Raw genomic sequence first — 16888 nt, 5'->3', positions numbered from 1 at the left:
ACCAAGGATAGGTAAGGCAATCGAGCCTGAATGCAATTCAACCTTCTCACTTCTCTGAGAAGGGTCCAACTGCAGACCTCTCTCCTCAGTGCCCTCTCATCCAGCTGTAGCTGCAGGCAGTCATACATGCATACATGCAGATCAGTCATCCAATCACAGCCTGGGGTCTGAGGAGAGATCCGGTCTGAGGCAAACAATACCTTGGTACCGCGGATGTTGCAATCTGAATTTTTTGGGATGCATTTTTTTTATCAGAATGTTAAACAGTAAAAAAAAAAGTTTTTACATTTGTGGCGGTACATTTTTCATTGATACGGGCCCTATAACAGTCTGTGGGTTTCCTCTAGGCACATCCCTCCGTCCAGAGGGAGCCCCCGCAGCCCCAGAGCCCCCCCCTGCCGCCCCCCCCCAGGAACCCAGGGCCCCCGACAGACCCATGGAGACGGAAACCCCCCTCGGCGTCAGCCCCTCTCCCCAAATCCACCTCATCCTCGTCAGGCTTGTCGTCGACGGGTACGGTCCCGCCCCCGTCGACCTCCTCATCCATGCCGGGCTTGGCCGCCCTCTCCTCCTCCGCCCTGTCCTCCTCCTCCTCCACCCTGGCCTCCAGCCTGGCCTCCAGCCTAGTCTCAGAGCAGAGGAGTCAGGGGGAGAGAGCCTCAACAGCCACCCCCTCGGCCAGCCTGGACACACACACAGGTAGGACACACACACAGGTTGAACACAGACACGGCCGCACAGGCTCTGTGGAAGTGCACACACACACACACAAACTGACAATCCAGTACCTCCCTCTTGGCGTAGTGTGTAGTGTGTGTGTGTGTGTGTGTGTGTGTGTGTGTGTGTGTGTGTGTGTGTGTGTGTGTGTGTGTGTGTGTGTGTGTGTGTGTGTGGGAGGCTCACCACTCAAGCAGCAATGTCACCGTCTTCTCCTTTTAGTATTTGAGCTACTTCATTCTCCTTTTGACCTCTTTATTTACCTCTTCCTCTCGTCCTCTTCCTCCCTTCTTTTACCCCTCACATCCTCTTTCTCATCTGGCCATCCATCTCCCTGTCTTCCTCTTTCCTTCAATCCGTCCATCTCCCCCCCTCCTCCTCCTCTCTGTGTGTCTGTCAGAGTATGGCCCCCATCGTCTGCCTGTCAGTTTAGTGTGTAGACGTCTGCAGAGATTACTGCTGCTGGCTGACCCTCCAGGGACAGGACAGGCCTCTTCATCCTCCTCTTCCACCTCGTCTTCCTCCACATCCTCCTCTTCCATCTCCTCCTCCTCTTCCACCTCGTCTTCCTCCACATCCTCCTCTTCCATCTCCTCCTCCTCTTCCACCTCATCTTCCTCCACATCCTCCTCTTCCATCTCCTCCTCCTCAGTCCCCCACCAGTCAGAGGGGGCACCACCCAATGCTGACGACGCCAGGAAGTCATCCCCTACAGGTTACTGCTCCCTCCCCCCTCATTCCTGCCCCCCCCCCCCCCCTCCTCCTTCCCCCCCTGCCTGCCACCCCCTCCTTCCTGCCCCCCCCCCTCCTTCCTGCCCCCCCTCTCCTTCCTGCCCCCCTCCCCCACAACCCTGTCCCGCCCGTCCCTATCTCCACCCACCCCAGCCCTGATAACCTGGCGTCACCAGTAACTCTAACCCCGACTGACACGGGCCCGGGCTGGTCCTCGGTCAGTCACCCCCCATGTGCCCTTGATGACTTTCTGTGCCCCCTCTCCTTCCTGTCCCCCCCCCCTTACGTCCAACTGTACTTCCATTTATCTACTACCCCGCTCCTCCATCTTCAATCAATGTATAATCCAGTAATACGTCCCTCTGTGTCTAAACGTCACTGAGCCATACCCCCCCCCCCGACCCCTCCCCCCTCCACAACACCTGCTGCTTGGGTTTCCCTCTGGCACCCCCGTGTGGTGTGGTGTGGCATGACCCTGCCAGGTGGCAGAGCGCTGCTGCGTCTGTGCTGGGGGGCTGTGAGGGGGGGCTGTGAGGGGGGGGCTGTGCTGGGGGGGCTGTGCTGGGGGGCTGAGAGGGGGGGCTGTGAGGGGGGGCTGTGAGGGGGGGCTGTGAGGGGGGGCTGTGAGGGGGTGCTGTGAGGTGGTGTGCTTCTAGGTGACTGGGTGGATGAGGCCCACACAACAAGGCCTTACCAGGTCTCACAGCATTGCACCAATCAGAGCCGGGGATTCACCGCGTCCGTGTCCTGTCTGGCTCTGTCGCACCCCAGGGCTGTCAGCTGTCACACATCCGGAGTGAGAGACTCACTCTTATCGTCCCCCCAGCTGACCCAGCTGAGCTGGTGTGCTTTAGACTTGAGTCGCATCCGAGCATAAATGTTTGTGCGTGTGAAAGTGTGACCTCATACCAGCCAGGTTGGTCAAAGTTGCCAACCCTGAAGACCTCAGTGTGACCTATAACCTGAGTGTGACCCCTGGTGTGACCCCTGGTGTGACCTTTGACCCCTATTGTGACCCTTGGCCCAACCTGGCTGCTGAGTGTCTTGTTTGTGTTCCAGATTCCCCCTCGTCTGTGGTAAACAAACAGCTGGGATCCATGACTCTGGATGAGCAGCAGGGTGCGTCTCCTCTCCCTGCCCCCCTCCCTCCCTGCCCCCCTCCCTCCCTCCCTGCCCCCCTCCCTCCCTCCCCTCTGAGTAGAGTCTTAACTAGCTCGCTTCACCCTCCTGCCCTCCCAGTCTTCTCCACCCTCTAATTCTCTTCCCCCTCTCCTGCATCGTATCCCCTCTTCTTCACTTTTTCTTTGTTCTCCCTCCCGCTCTCTGCCCATCTCTCTCTCTCCCCCCCCCCCCCCCCCCCCCCCCCCTCTCTCTCTCTCTCTCTCTCTCTCTCTCTCTCTCTCTCTCTGTCTCTCTGGTGTGGCGTTTGTGTTGTTTGCATGATGAGCCATCTCAGGAGGCCTCCCCAAGCCTCTGAGCAGCTTGTGACCCTTCCTCACGGTCAGCCCTCCCCGCGTCACCACAGATACACGGAGCATGTTGGGGGTCCATCTGCTCCTGCCCACACACTGGACTTCTGGGGAGCCCCCAGCATCCACCACCCCTGGGCCACGCCACGTCATAGAAATGAAGCACACCCTACTGTACATGCCGGTGGAAGTCTCTCGTTTTCGTGAGGCTCCGCCGGGCTTTCTGTCTTTTTTCCCCTTTTTTGTTTTTGCTCCCGTCTTCATGTGTCCTCCCCTGCTCTTCCCTTCAGGCAGGCTCACCCTTAGTCTGACCACGCCCACATCGACTCTTACTCATCAACGCCGAGCCAAAACGACAATATTCTCAGAGGAATATTCTCATTGTTTGTGTGTGTGTGTATCCAGATTGAGTCATGGGCTTTCCAGCTCGTTCATGACCGGTAGCTGTGATGTCTCTGGGCCTGTGAAGGCCCTTAGCCAGGCTGCCTCCTGTGCTTGCCACCTGTCTGCTGTGATGTGTGTCGCAGTGGCTGCCTGCCTGCCTGACTGTGTCACCGTGTGTTCCGCCTGGCGATTTGCTGTGAGGAATCAAGTCATTGACTCGCTGTCTTTTTCTCTGTCTCTCTCTCGTCCTTTCCTCCGTACTCCTCTCTTTCTCTGCCTCCTGTCTCTACCTTCATCCTCTCTCTCTGTCTCTCTCTGTCTCTCTCTCTCTCTCTGTCTTTCTCTCTCTGTGTCTCTCTCTGTGTCTCTCTCTCTCTTCCTTTCTCCCCCACACTTGTTCCCTCCCTCTTTTCCTTCTCCTCCTCCACACCATCTCTCTCTCCTCTCTCCCAGGAGGAGCTGAGCGGGGCTGCCTCAGTAGTGCTGTGAGTTCTGCTGACTTAGGACTCGGTCCTGGAGCGGCCGGCGGCTCCGGCAGCGGGCGGGCCAGCACGGCAGAGCCCGTCCTGAGCCTCCATTACAGCACGGAGGGAACCACCACCAGCACCATCAAACTAGACTTCACAGACGAGTGGTGAGCTGCGTGCTCCCCTGCAGACAGCACTGCTGTCTGGACCCCATGGCCCTGGGTGGTCCTGTTCTGGGCTCTAATGAGCCCCCATCCACTTTGGTGCGCAGGGTTTGATGTGGATCCTGGAATGTCAACTGGCAGGGAGTCAGATACTCTTTCCTCTTGTAGGGTTGATTTGGTGGGCAGCACCGATGGTAGATTTAGGTCAGAATTTCGAGGCCCTTAGAAGCGGGGTCACTCAAGCTTCCAGACTCATTTTAAAAGCTGGATTCCAGACTAAATGTCACCCCTCCTCTCTTCCTCCTCCCCCTCCTCCTCTCTTCCTCCCCCTCCTCTCTTCCTCCCCCTCCTCTCTTCCTCCTCCCCCTCCTCCTCTCTTCCTCTCCCTCCTCTCTTCCTCTCCTCCTCCCCCCTCCTCTCTTCTCCCTCCCCCTTCAGGAGCAGCAGAGCTTCCAGCTCCAGGGGCAGTGGGGGGCCCAAGGCGTCCGACCCTGCTGCCGTCCAGACCAGGGAGGGGCTCGCTCCGCGGAGCTCAGCGTCTGAGACAGGTGAGCTTGGCTGGGGTGTGGACGTCCTACTGCAACCTGCAGACCGTGGGAGAGTTGCAGAACTGTGACAACTGTGGCACACCAGAAACAAATTACTTTCAGGACAAGCCAACTTGCACTATTCCTGTAAAACGCCTATCCAGGAATAGCCACCTGTCTCTGTCTCTGTTCTCTTTCCCTCCCTCCTTTGACTCCCTTTCTATCTCCTAGCGCCTCCTGCTGTGTCAGACACCCCAGGCCAGAGCAGGCCGGCCCCTCCCCCAGCCCCGGCAGCTGAAGTCGGGCAGCGCAGCCCCGAGAAGGCCTCCTCCTCCAGTTCCGTCCCCCAGGCCTGCCCGGCCGCCCCCGCCCCGGCCGGAGGCTCCTCCGAGGGGGCCGGCGCCGAGCCCTCCCTGCTGGAGCCTGAGGATGCGGAGGACACCTCCGGGGGGTGCAGGAGGGAGGAGCCCCCAGGAGAGGGGGGCCCGGGGGGGCAGGAGGGGCTGGCTCAGCCCTCGCGGAGCAACCAGGACTCAGACGACAGCGACGACGATCCCATCCTGATCCCCTCGGCTAGATACAGAGGAGGACAGGGACAGAGGTAGGAAGCACGCGTGTAATACACTCCACACACGCATCCTCACACACACACACACACCTAACCTACTTATATTTTACATACCCTCACACATATGTAAACACACGTACACTCACTGTCTTTTACACACACACACACGCACGCACATACACACCAAACACACACACACAGGTTGTTGACTGTGGAAGTTTCTAGATGTTCTCTCGTGCAGTGGGCTTTAAGGGTAGAGGGTCTCTTGTTCTGTACTTGTGTTGGCTGTTGATTCTTGTACTATACACATAGATCTAATTTCAGAGGATCGGCGGTAGGAGATAGGATGATCAGGTAACGATTGTGTGCTGCTCTCCTCTAGAAACCTCTAACCTGCTAGGAGTCTGTGTATGTGTCACACAGACCGTCTACCAACCAGTCTTTATGTCCATGGGCTTTCACCTCTAAGGTCCTACCTGACGTGTGTGTGAGAATGTGTGAGTGTGAGTGTGTGTGTGCGTGAGAGAGAGAGGGTGCAGGCTTGTGTGTGTTTTAACTGCGCCAGAAGACTAATAACCGTACAGTGAGCATGCGGTGCATGTGTGTACTATCACCCCCTGCGGACTGGCGGTCGCAGCACAGACACATCACCATGCAGTTCCACGCCACTGCTGCTGCGCTGTAGCCTGGCTGTAGCACCTGTTGAACACCAGGGGGAGCTAGAGAGTCAGGATGACCGCATGGCCAGAAGGGAAGGCAAAGGGTTGACCCTAGGCATGCGACTGTTCCTGACCACATGTCATTGCTGAAGGATGGATTGAACTCATAGCGATCTTGGATCCGGCCTCACAGTAATCTGGGTCATCAGGCCAGATTCCTGCTGACGCTCCGGTCAGTGTACCCTGACGGGATTCAGGGTGTTAAAGTGTGGCTGCCCAGCCTGAAGCTGTAGTGATGTTGGTTGTTTTGTAGCTCAACTGGATTCTGCTTCAGCATGGCTCTCAAGACGGACATGGGGAAAGGGACTGACTGACTGTGTGTGTGTGTGTGTGTGACAGGCGTTCAGCGGCGGCCCGTATACAGGAGCTGTTCCGTCGGAGGAAGGAGAGGAGGGAGATGGAGGAGAGCGAGACACAGAACATCAGGAGACCTTCAGTCAAGATGGTCTACAAGGGACACCGGAACTCCAGAACCATGGTAGGTAGAAACCCCCGAAAGCCTGTGTGTTCACTAGTAAACAACACAAACGGTGGTTCTTCCTCTGTGTCTACATCCTGTTTGTTGTTGTAGATAAAGGAGTCGTGTTTCTGGGGGAACAACTTTGTGATGAGCGGCTCGGACTGCGGCCACATCTTCATCTGGGACCGGCACACGGGCGAGCATCTGATGCTGCTGGAGGCCGACAACCATGTGGTCAACTGTCTGCAGCCTCACCCCTACGACCCCAGTCAGTACCTGCCTGTCTCTCTGTCTGTCTCTCTGTCTGTCTCTCTGCCTGTCTTTCTGCCTGTCTGTCTGTCTCTCTGTCTGTCTCTCTGCCTGTCTGTCTGTCTCTCTGTCTGTCTCTCTGCCTGTCTTTCTGCCTGTCTCTCTCTATCTGCATGTCTGTCTCTGTCGGCATGTCAGTCTCTCTGCCTGTCTCTCTGTCTGTCTCTCTGTCTGTCTCTCTGTCTGTCTCTCTGCCTGTCTTTCTGCCTCTCTGTCTGTCTCTCTGTCTGTCTCTCTGCCTGTCTGTCTGTCTGTCTCTCTGTCTGTCTCTCTGCCTGTCTTTCTGCCTGTCTCTCTCTATCTGCATGTCTGTCTCTGTCGGCATGTCGGTCTCTCTGCCTGTCTCTCTGTTTCTCCATTTGGGCGACACGGGATTACGCAAATTACACTCTGTTTTGAAATGTGTGTGTGTGTGTGTGTGTAGGCACCATGACCCAATGCCCCCTCCCCTGTCATCCACTGCTTGCCCGCTTGACAAAGCATCTCTCTGTACTGGGAGGAGGACGGTTGTGTTCTAAACATGTTCCGCTGACTGTGTGTCTGGCTTTCAGTTCTCGCATCTTCCGGCATCGACTACGACATCAAGATCTGGTCTCCTCTGGAGGCGAGCCCCTCCTTCAACAGAGTCCTGGCAGACGAGGTAGGGCTGGGCGGGGGGCTGTCTCTTGGGAGGGCTATCTAGAATGGGATACTCATTCCTTCCTGCTTTCCTTGAGCTAATCTCAGCCCTGCATTTTTAAGGGGGTGAAATTGTGTTTGTGTTTATGCTTTCTAAGAGAGGAGGTAGTATTCAAACATGTTTTGGAAAGTTCAAGTGGGCAAATCGGACTCAAGGTCCGTTTTTTATTGTCAACCGAGAGGATTGCTGGCTTGGTCCAACTGTTTATTTCTCTCTCTGTGCCTGTCTGTTTCTCGCTCGCTCTCTCTCTCTCTCTCTTTCTCTCTCTCTCTCTCTCTCTCTCTCTCTCTCTCTCCTGCTCTCTCTCTGTATGTGTTCAGGTGATCACTCGTAATGAGTTGATGCTGGAAGAGACCAGGAACACCATCACCGTCCCCGCTTCCTTCATGCTCAGGATGTTGGCCTCACTCAATCACATTAGAACAGGTGACCACACACACACTCACACATAGGGTGGTTTAGAAACTTCAGGGGCAGACTCATAGGAGAGTGAGTCCTGCGGCGTGGGAGCTGTGTTGTTCTGTGTTCAGTAAGCTTCTTAGCTTCTCCAGGCTTACTAGATCAGCTCAGTTACCGCCAACCAGTCCTGCTCCTAGCCCTGCTCCTAGCCCTGCCCAGCAGACAGCTGGACTCAGGCATTAGGATCCTACTGGTCTCTAACAGACCCTGTCTGGCCCTCTCTCGTTCATATGATTATTTTACTGGGACAGAGTGGGGATGCAAGAGTTTTGTTCATTTAGTTTCTCTCTCCTCCATCAGACCGCTTGGAAGGTGACCGCTCTGAAGGTTCCGGACAAGAGAACGAGGATGAGCAGTAGCCGGCAGCCATTTTGTTTGAGGGAGATAAAAAGCGACAAACACCTTTTCTTTTGCTCCAAAAAGCACTTGAAAAATTGAGATTTGTACAAGTATAATGTCGAATATTTCCTTACCTGAGCACTAGTTCCATTTCTAGCCCCCTTCTTTTTTAAGATGACTTTCTTACTGAGGTTTCTGTATGAGAAAACGACATCTGAGGAAAGTGTGCGAATGCAAGCGTTGAGCAAGACTATTATATTAAGAGAGTTTGAGTAATATATATAGATGACTGATGTGTGAGGATGTCTTAAGTGCAATATTATTTTGATCAGGAGCAAATGGTCTTTGATCAGTGTTGGTGTGAGATTTTGTATTTGTAGAGCAAGGCAAAGAACTCAACTGTTTATATACTGTACTTGCAGTTATGCATGTGTAAACAGGAATTATGCTTTAAGTAAACCATTTTGTTGTTGAAAATATATTTTTGTATGTCTGATTTTAGTGGGTCTGAATATAATTTGTGTCCCTCAAATGCTTGAGTTATCTACCAGTTATCTTGTCGGATGCATATCAGGTTGTGTACTCGATAGACAAAAACGTATCTCAACCAAATGGACTTACCATGGTGCTTCTCTACAACTGCTGAGTCTGAATGTCTGCAAATCCAGACTGCTGTGCAGTGGCTGAAATACAATGCTATCCATATCTCAAAGCTTCAGAGAAGGTAAACTACACATACTCACTGAATGTCGCAGTTCCTGAATGTCTGCCACACTATCCACTAAGCAGGTGGCCTTTGTTTTGCTAGCTGTTGGTCCAAGCACTCTTAAGTATGACCTCAGATCACACCATTGGCTCTTTCATTCACACTATTTTGTAGGAAAGTGCTTTACCCCCCCCCCCATGCAAAAATAAAAAACATCGTATTAATCTGTAACTTATGTAACAAAAAAAACTTTAATACAGAGCAGTAGAAATATAATTAACAGTAAAAAAAAATCTAATGTGTATAATACCTTATTCTGGTGTATCATTTGCTCTCACAATGCAGTACCTTATGCTAACAGTGACACACACATTATTACAAATATATACCACTCAACTGAGGTATAACAGTGATACACACAATTACTGTAGCGAACACAGTGATTCTTTCAGTTTGTGAACTGGGGCACTAATAAAGTGATTAGGAACCACACGTGGTTGTTTACTTGACAGTCAATAGGGGGTGTGTGGGAGGGGGAGAAGGGGGGGGTGGGGGAGAGAAGCGGGGGGTGGGGGAGGGAAGGAGGACTGAGGAAAATCCTGCAAGGAACACGTAATGAAAATTCTTAAATTCTTCATCCATCGCTGACTCAAACTCACGTTTTCAGGGATGTGTATTACAAGTGTTCGATGTTCTCAGATCAGCACGGTACCTGTTATTTCCCATATCTCTTCATCTATATCCACCCACATTTCCTAATATTCAGGCTGCTGTTCTGTCAAAGCTCAGTGGATCCTACCCCCCCAGGACCCTTGCTGAGTCCTTGTGAGGTGACCTTCCCGGTCTCCGCGCCGGGCACCAGAGGACAGGGGTTCATGCTCCGGGTGTGTCTTCAAGTGCAATCATAAGGAGGTCTAGTCAAGGGCATGTCTTCACATGTGGAAAGTAGGGACCCATCCTATTGGTCCTGAGGGCGTTCCAAATGCATTACACACAACCAGTGACATCACACAGAAACTGAAAGTTTCAGTTGGAGAGTTCCCGTACCCTGATAAGGGGGTTTACAGACGTTGTTGATGGTTAGCTGAATCACTTGCTTTACTATCAACAAACATGCATCTGTAAACCCCTTGTATGTAGGGGCTTCTAGTTATGTGTTGCTGTCAATCAGTATTCTTGTCACCTGATTCACACTGCATTATGGAACTCACCATGAGCTGGTAATGTCATGGAAATTAACTAAGGAATAAGAGGACTAAAACAAAGTTTCTATACTTGGCAACAAATTATTCTGAGTGTCCCCCCCCCCCCCTCCATGTCCTTCAAATAAGTGATTAACAACTTGCAAATGACAAACTATCAACTACATCTGGTCTAAGAGTTTGGAAAAACTAGTTTAGTTGATAGTTTTCTCTGAGGGGACCCTGAGAATAAACGGTTGCCGTTACATTTCCTGTAAGAATACACAAGGTGAACCCTTCCATATACAGTAGTAAAGGCTTCCTATTTCAATATGAGGTGTAGCCTATGTCGATTATAATTACTGGCAAGGCACTCAATATATGGCATGCACTATGTCCAACACACTATAATCTTTTTAGAGCCATTTCCAGACACAGATTAACACTAGACTAGAACGTTTGCCAATGACGTGTCTCTTAGTCTTAGGCTAGGGATAATCTGTGTCCAAATCCGGTCTTTTATGTACCGCTTGCTGACATCCTACTTCTATGAGAGAGGAAAAAAATTAAACGTTCATAAACTCATTGGCAAAACCATGTCAGGGAATGGCTAGGGACTGACAACTAACCATGGCATTAAGTGTCTGTTTTGCTAGTAAAAACGCACTATGAAATACCTCATACCACAAAAAGTTGACGTTTTCTTGTAAACTTTTACATGTTTACAAAATGTTTACACAATTCCCAATGGTATGAGGTCAGAGAGGTTTGTTTTGCGTTTCAGGCCGACAGCTCCTCCACATCCTCCTCTTCTTCTCCTTCCTCTCGGTTGTCTTTCACGATCCCTTCATCGATGCTCTCCAGCCTCAGTCTCTGGCCGTCCAGGTAGCGGGGGCCCCGTGGCGCTGCCCTGGCTGCCGCCGCAAACAGCCCGGCAGGCAGGAGGGTCTCCCCCCCAAAGAGGGTGAGCCTGGCGTCGCTCTCGATGGCCTGAGCCAGGCAGGAGGCGAAGGTTTCCAGGGACTTGTGGATCTCGGCCTGGACCTGGACCAGGTCAGCTGAGGAAGGACAAAGGTCGTGTGAGTTGACCAATCGACGGATGAGGGAGAACAGCACTGGAATGTAGGAATATTAACGAGCACAAGGGGTTGAGTGTACGTGTTGCTAAAGGGATAATGTTGCTCACTATGGTTTTTGGAGGCAAACAAAACCAACACATCTTGTTAAGTGTATATAATTCCTAGCCAACTGATGACATAAAATGGTGGCGAACATTGTCTGGCAATTCTTATCCCTGCAATCTTTCACATTGCTGTGAAAATTAACTGACAATGGTTTATTTACCAAGCTCATTGTTTTGACACCATTTCATGGACGTTGGCCTCCACTCCAAGAGTTTTATTTACCTGTGACATGCTCACTTTAACAGTGCATTTCACACCTTAATAACAGAACACACAGAAATCCCCTCTATCAGTAACTAGAAAGGAGGGACAGACACTGTTAAGAGAACTGTCCATCTGGTCATTCCAGTCCTGTTCTTGGATCCAGCACAGTAAACAACACAGCTTCACAGAAATCGGGGGACTGGGTATAGTTGGAATTGGCCCTTATTAGTCAATGACCAAACAACTTCCCTCTTTCCTCTGTCCGTCCCACCCTCTTCATCTCTCAGGTTCACTGTTTGCTCTTTCCCTTCCCCCTTGTATCCGTCTTTCTGTCCCTCTCTCTCTCTCTCTCCCTCTCATTATCTCAGTCTTCCTCTCTCTCTTCCTCTCTCCCAGGTGAGGGAGGTCAGTTACCTTTGGAATGCGGCTCCACCTGGTCTTCAAAGGTTACCGAGCTCCGCCTTTTCCCGGACAAGTTGCTGTGGTGATTGGAGTGGGAGGTGCCGTCGGTAGAGAAGTTATCAAGGAGCATCACATCTGTACCTGGAGGAGAGCAGGCAGATCTCAGGACGACAGCTGGTAAACCCAGAGTTCCACAAACAGCACACTCTAACACAGGCTGAACAAAGACCCAAACCTAACGGTATGCACCGAATAGTTCCAGCTTGTTAGTGCATTCCAATGAGTAAATAAGCGACTGTGTTTAACGCTATGCCGTCAGGCCCCTGACCTCAATGCAGACAGTGAGAGGGTGCAGGGAGGGTGATGAGGACATGTGTGATTTCTAGGCCAGTGAGGGGCATCGTCTCTGACATCATCGTCCCGTGACTGTCTTCCACATGACTGCACACGCTCTGCCAGACATGAGCCACGGAACTGGAATCTGGGAGGGCTGGGCTCCACATCAGACTAACTCATTCCCTGACTGGATCGCACACTGGAGATCGACATGATATTCCAGAAACTCCTGGAAATGTTTAACACCTGTGGACTAATACCTAGTAGATATTCACCACGGACGACGACTGTTGGGATGAGGGAACGTGACTATGCATGTAAGGCCATTGGTAAGAGAGAGGAATGTTCACCTCAAACATATCAGTTCATCTCTATAGCCTTATCACTGACAGACTGGCGTAGAAGACTTTGGAACACATCACAGGGAACAGTGATGGAGCGAGAGCCAAACAAACGGGACCAACAAACCAAACAAAGAAACAAATGAGACAGGAAGTTCCTGTCTGTGTAACACTTACATGAGTCCTGAGTGAAACTGAAGCCGGTGTCTCCAGTGCTGCTCCCGGGGGCCACCAGCTGGCCGCCTCCCACTAGCATGGCAGTCAGGTGGGGGGACATGCCCAGGTCTGCGGGGTACACAACACTGGTCAGCCGTGTCACCACCACAACAACAGTCACTCAAGGGAGTGTGACGTAAACAATCATCAACGAATAACACCATGCAATACCTACAGTTTACATTAATTGTAATCTTCACAAATAAAAATACATTCCATACATGATATGGAATGTATATTATACATTAATATATTATATTAAATACAGCAATACTAGTCTTTTAGGCTCTGCGAGAAATCAGGGGGGTGACACTCTGCTTTTCCATTACTAAGACCCAAGTACCAGTACCCCCAATCCCCCCAGTACCCCAACCTCACCCCTATCCCCAACCCCCCAGGACCCCCAACCGAACCAGCAACCCCCCTCTCCACTAGTACCTGTGAGCCTGTTGGAGATGCTGAACAGGCGGGAGGTCCTGTGTCGCGTAGCGAACGACTCCCTGTAGTAGCGGTCTCCAAAGCACATGCCCAGCAGCTCCTTCCTCACAGTCTTATTCCACAGTCCGTAGATGAGGGGGTGACACACCGAGCTGCAGAACGACAGCCAGGCCACCAGCGTCTCCACCCCGGGGGACACGCTCCCCTGTCCCCACATCGCCTCTGTGCACACCACGCACACGTATGGCCCCCAGGTCACCAGGAAGGTGCCCACCACCACCAAGATGGTCACAAAGGCTTTACACTGGCTTCCTGCGTACACCAGGCTCCTCCTGCTCCCATTGGACGAGGTGGAGGTGGCCGAGTTCTTACGCCCGTTCTTCTGGCCGTTCCCCGAATCCTCCTGGGACACCACCACCGTCCCACAATGCACCTTGCGGGCCTTGAGGCGCGCCACGCGGAAGATGACGCCGTAGCAGACTAGCATGGCGAGGAGGGGCGGGAGGCTGCACCAGGTGACCCAGAAGGCCGAGTAGCCTGGCTCGCGGTGCCAGGCTGCCACGCAGGTCCACTTGAAGCAGTCGAACTCGAAGGAGGACCAGCCGAAGAGAGGGGGCAGGCAGCCTACCAGGGAGTGCAGCCAAACGTAGGCAATAACCACCGTGGCCCTGTTCCCTGTAATCTTCATGGGGTAAATCATGGGGTAGAGCACAGCATAGTACCTGCAGGGAGGAGAGATACATGCGTTCAAAGGCTACCTTCGCAGGAAAACCATTGATATGACTGGACAGGAGACAGCTGTGCAGGAAAGGTTTTCTCTTTTTCTCGTGTTGAATCTGAATCTGACGAAAGAAAAAGGTGGAAGCAAATGCCAAAACAAACTGTCGTAGGATTAGGCCTAATCTTAGACTAATAACAAGGACTTCGTCTAGGCTAAATATGAGTCTGTTACACTGAGTCTATATTGACATTGAGTGTAAAAAATGCCCTTGGCAGCTCCTCACATTCAGGGCTGCCCAGCCATGTTACCAGAGATCAACCATTCCCTTATTTATCCTTCCAACCCCAATCTAGTACACATGATTCGAATAATTAGCTGTTTGATACAACAAAATCTAATTATTTACAACTGGGTATGAATAGAAAACCTCCAGTGCGGTGGTTCTCCAGGAACAGACTAGAGCAGGCTTGCTCCAAGCCTCTTCTGCACCACTTCAGTGATAATGAAGTCAACAGTAGTGGCTTTCCTGGGCAGTAGAATAAAGCCACTGATATAATTGACAATGACCAAGAGGCACTTCAGAGCTAAAAGAAGTAAAAAATGATGAATGAGTTAACAGTCAGAGCCACGGCTATATTGAATAGCTTGTTTAGAACACTGCTCTTTCCAGCAACCTTCCATGCTCCTTGTGACTGCTCACAAGGGCTTCACCAATTAATGACAAACACAAAAGAAGCATTCACTGTAATGTCAGACAGCTGAAATTACCACTTGGATAGCTTTCTATAAATAATGTGCTTTATATTTATGCTAAGGCCATTTTTTGGATCCAGAAGGTCTCTGTAAGTCCCCAAGGCAAGAGAAAACAGAAGATTGAGTGATACGGCCTAATTATCTTAATCCTTAACTTGGTTCGTGAAGTAGGTTTATTTGTCTGGACTGTAATTACAAACATAAAATGACCTCATGTACACGTGTAGAGGACGAAAACACACTTTCCAAGACAAAAATTAAACTAATTCCTGACCACATACACACAAATGTTAATTGAGAGTCTAAGTATAGGCTAACTAAATATATTGGTGGCAAACCAACTCCACGAATAAGGTGAAAGGAAAATGCTTCAGTGTAAGCTCCAGTGTGTGTATATATAGATATATATATACATCACTATCTTCATGAGTTCTCACCTGTCTATGGCGATGGCCCCTAGAGTCAGCATGCTGGCAGAGCTGATGAGTAGGTACAGAAGAGCGGTGAAGTTGCACCACACTACTCCGAACACCCACTCCCTGCGCGCCGAGCTCACCGCCACGAAGGGCAGCACCAGCAGAGTCAACAGCAGGTTGGAAAGGGTCAGGCTGAAGACAAACTTGTTGCTGGGGGTGAGAAGGTAGGGTTTGCGGTAGAGGGTGGCTACGATGAGGAGGTTCCCCAGGCAGGCCAGGAGAGTGATGGTGACGATAAAGACCGACTCCAGGACCACCGTGCCGCCCCCGCCCCCGCCATGACGGTCCTGGACTGAGCAGTTACGGCTGGAGTTCATGGTAAGGTGCTAGAGCTGGGCCAGTTGAGAGGCAGCATACTGAGAGGCTAGAGAGAGGAGATGGGATTAAAATAGGCCTACAACCGACTGAGAGAGAAAGTGTAGCGGTTGTGATGAGAGGTTGAGGCAGCGCCAGCCAACAACAAAAAAACAGCACACTGACGCGATTTAGGGGAACAGCTAGGTTATCGTAAACAAAACAAAGAACTGAAAATGACAAACACTAACACGTTATGGGAGGAGAGAGAGGACAGGGTTACAACTTCATAAATGCAGAACAATCCTACGAAGTTTAAAACCATTGCAGTTTTCTTCCCATAGCATAGTGAACATATTTAGCGGAAGTGCCTAATAAACATCCCCGAAGCATGACATAAACCGTTTAACAAACAAGCTGTGTCTTTACTCACGCGTTTCCAACAAGCAACCCAAATTGACTAAAATAGTGGGCACTTATTTTGTAGCGTTTATAAATGATCAACCTTAATTTGATTTAGAACTACAGCAAAGCAGCTAAATAACAACAACAAAAACAAAACAATGTTTTGTCCAATTATATCGTCGATGGTCTACATTCAGGCCTATGTGCCCATTTAATGTTCAGAAACAGAGAATAAAAACGTCTTAATCAACACTGATGTAGCCTACCTTTGGTGGTAAGTAGCCTACTATGTAGTAACGTGGTAGCTACCTCCACTGGTTCAGACTGCTTACAATAATTCGACATTGGTCGCAGACTAATCTTTTGCTTACAACGAATGTACTATCCATTTTGTCAACGTGATAACAAAAGTAAATAATTAATTTATTCTTCTACGTTTTCCGACAGTTTTTCAATAAAATCTTCTCCGTAACCCATGCCCAGCATAGCGCCCCCCAATCCCGATTTTGAGGAAAATACCAGCGCACTGTGAAAACTTTCTCCATTGTCCACAGAATTCTCCCAATTCTCACCTCCAGAACAATGCAGTACCGGTGCTTCATCTCATACAAACAGTAAAAACAGCCTCTTCTTAGACGCTAGAATAATCAAACAACTTCCGATAGTTGTTGAATCCGTAAAACTATCTCCATTCATCCCTTTCCCTTGACTTTAAGAAATCCATACGGGCAGCTCTCGGGTGCAATCATGGCGTCCGTCTCACCCTCCACTTCAACTCTCGTCTTCTCCCTCCTTGCTCCCTGGTCCCCCTCCTCTGTCCGTGGGTGGTCTAAAGTGATTCAGGGTGAACTATGACAAAATAATTGAGCATACTACATTGTAATGGTTGTAGTAAGCAAGGATCTGTAACATTGCCCTGTAAATTATATTCTAAGTTTAGGTTTTGTCGAAAGTTTTTTTCCCACCATTGCTCTGAAGTGTTTGATCATGGAAAGTAACCTAATGTGTTTTATGAACTGTATTAACAAGTGTTTAACGTTAATTCATTATTCTTGTGTCTGAGCTAAATCAACTGAGATATTACTTTATGCCTCGGTTCAGAATCAGGACCATGGACCACCAAAGAAGATCAAAGCTTCCCGCACATTTACGTCAACCGAGCGCAGCCAATCATAAGTAACTGTTCAAAATCGAGCTTCCCGCCACTTGATGGCGCTCGAACCTTCGCGTTCTAAGTC

The 16888-nt window shown here is 50.6% G+C and overlaps 2 protein-coding genes across 3 annotated transcripts; one reads left to right on the top strand and one right to left on the bottom strand.

The window, feature by feature from the left end:
• Positions 1 to 30: 30 nt before the first annotated feature.
• Positions 31 to 8470, top strand: LOC124485636 (DDB1- and CUL4-associated factor 6-like). The gene is made up of 12 exons (XM_047047353.1): positions 31 to 63; positions 348 to 699; positions 2509 to 2568; positions 3756 to 3936; positions 4372 to 4481; positions 4692 to 5061; positions 5341 to 5382; positions 6087 to 6225; positions 6319 to 6475; positions 7068 to 7156; positions 7516 to 7621; positions 7955 to 8470. Exons 1-12 carry the CDS (start codon positions 31 to 33, stop codon positions 8011 to 8013), a joined length of 1698 nt encoding a protein of 565 aa, XP_046903309.1. The 3' UTR covers positions 8014 to 8470.
• Positions 8471 to 9696: 1226 nt separating this feature from the next.
• gpr161a (G protein-coupled receptor 161a) lies at positions 9697 to 16435 on the bottom strand. Of its 2 annotated transcripts, none has more exons than XM_047046182.1 (6): positions 16223 to 16435; positions 14913 to 15315; positions 13002 to 13723; positions 12525 to 12632; positions 11683 to 11811; positions 9697 to 10938 (listed from the first exon to the last, which is right to left on the bottom strand). In XM_047046182.1, the coding sequence occupies exons 2-6, from the start codon at positions 15266 to 15268 to the stop codon at positions 10661 to 10663; spliced, it is 1593 nt and encodes a 530-aa protein (XP_046902138.1). In that variant the 5' UTR covers positions 15269 to 15315; positions 16223 to 16435; the 3' UTR covers positions 9697 to 10660. The 2 variants fall into 2 exon arrangements, with proteins under 2 accessions (XP_046902138.1, XP_046902139.1); XM_047046183.1 differs by lacking the exon at positions 16223 to 16435 and adding an exon at positions 15917 to 16211.
• Between the last annotated feature and the right edge of the window lie 453 nt (positions 16436 to 16888).

The sequence above is a fragment of the Hypomesus transpacificus genome, chromosome 23 (genome assembly GCF_021917145.1).
Source record: "Hypomesus transpacificus isolate Combined female chromosome 23, fHypTra1, whole genome shotgun sequence".
NCBI classification, from domain to species: Eukaryota; Metazoa; Chordata; class Actinopteri; order Osmeriformes; family Osmeridae; genus Hypomesus; species Hypomesus transpacificus.
The sequence above is the reverse complement of the archived record's forward strand: the minus strand, read 5'-3'. Positions and strand labels throughout refer to the sequence as shown.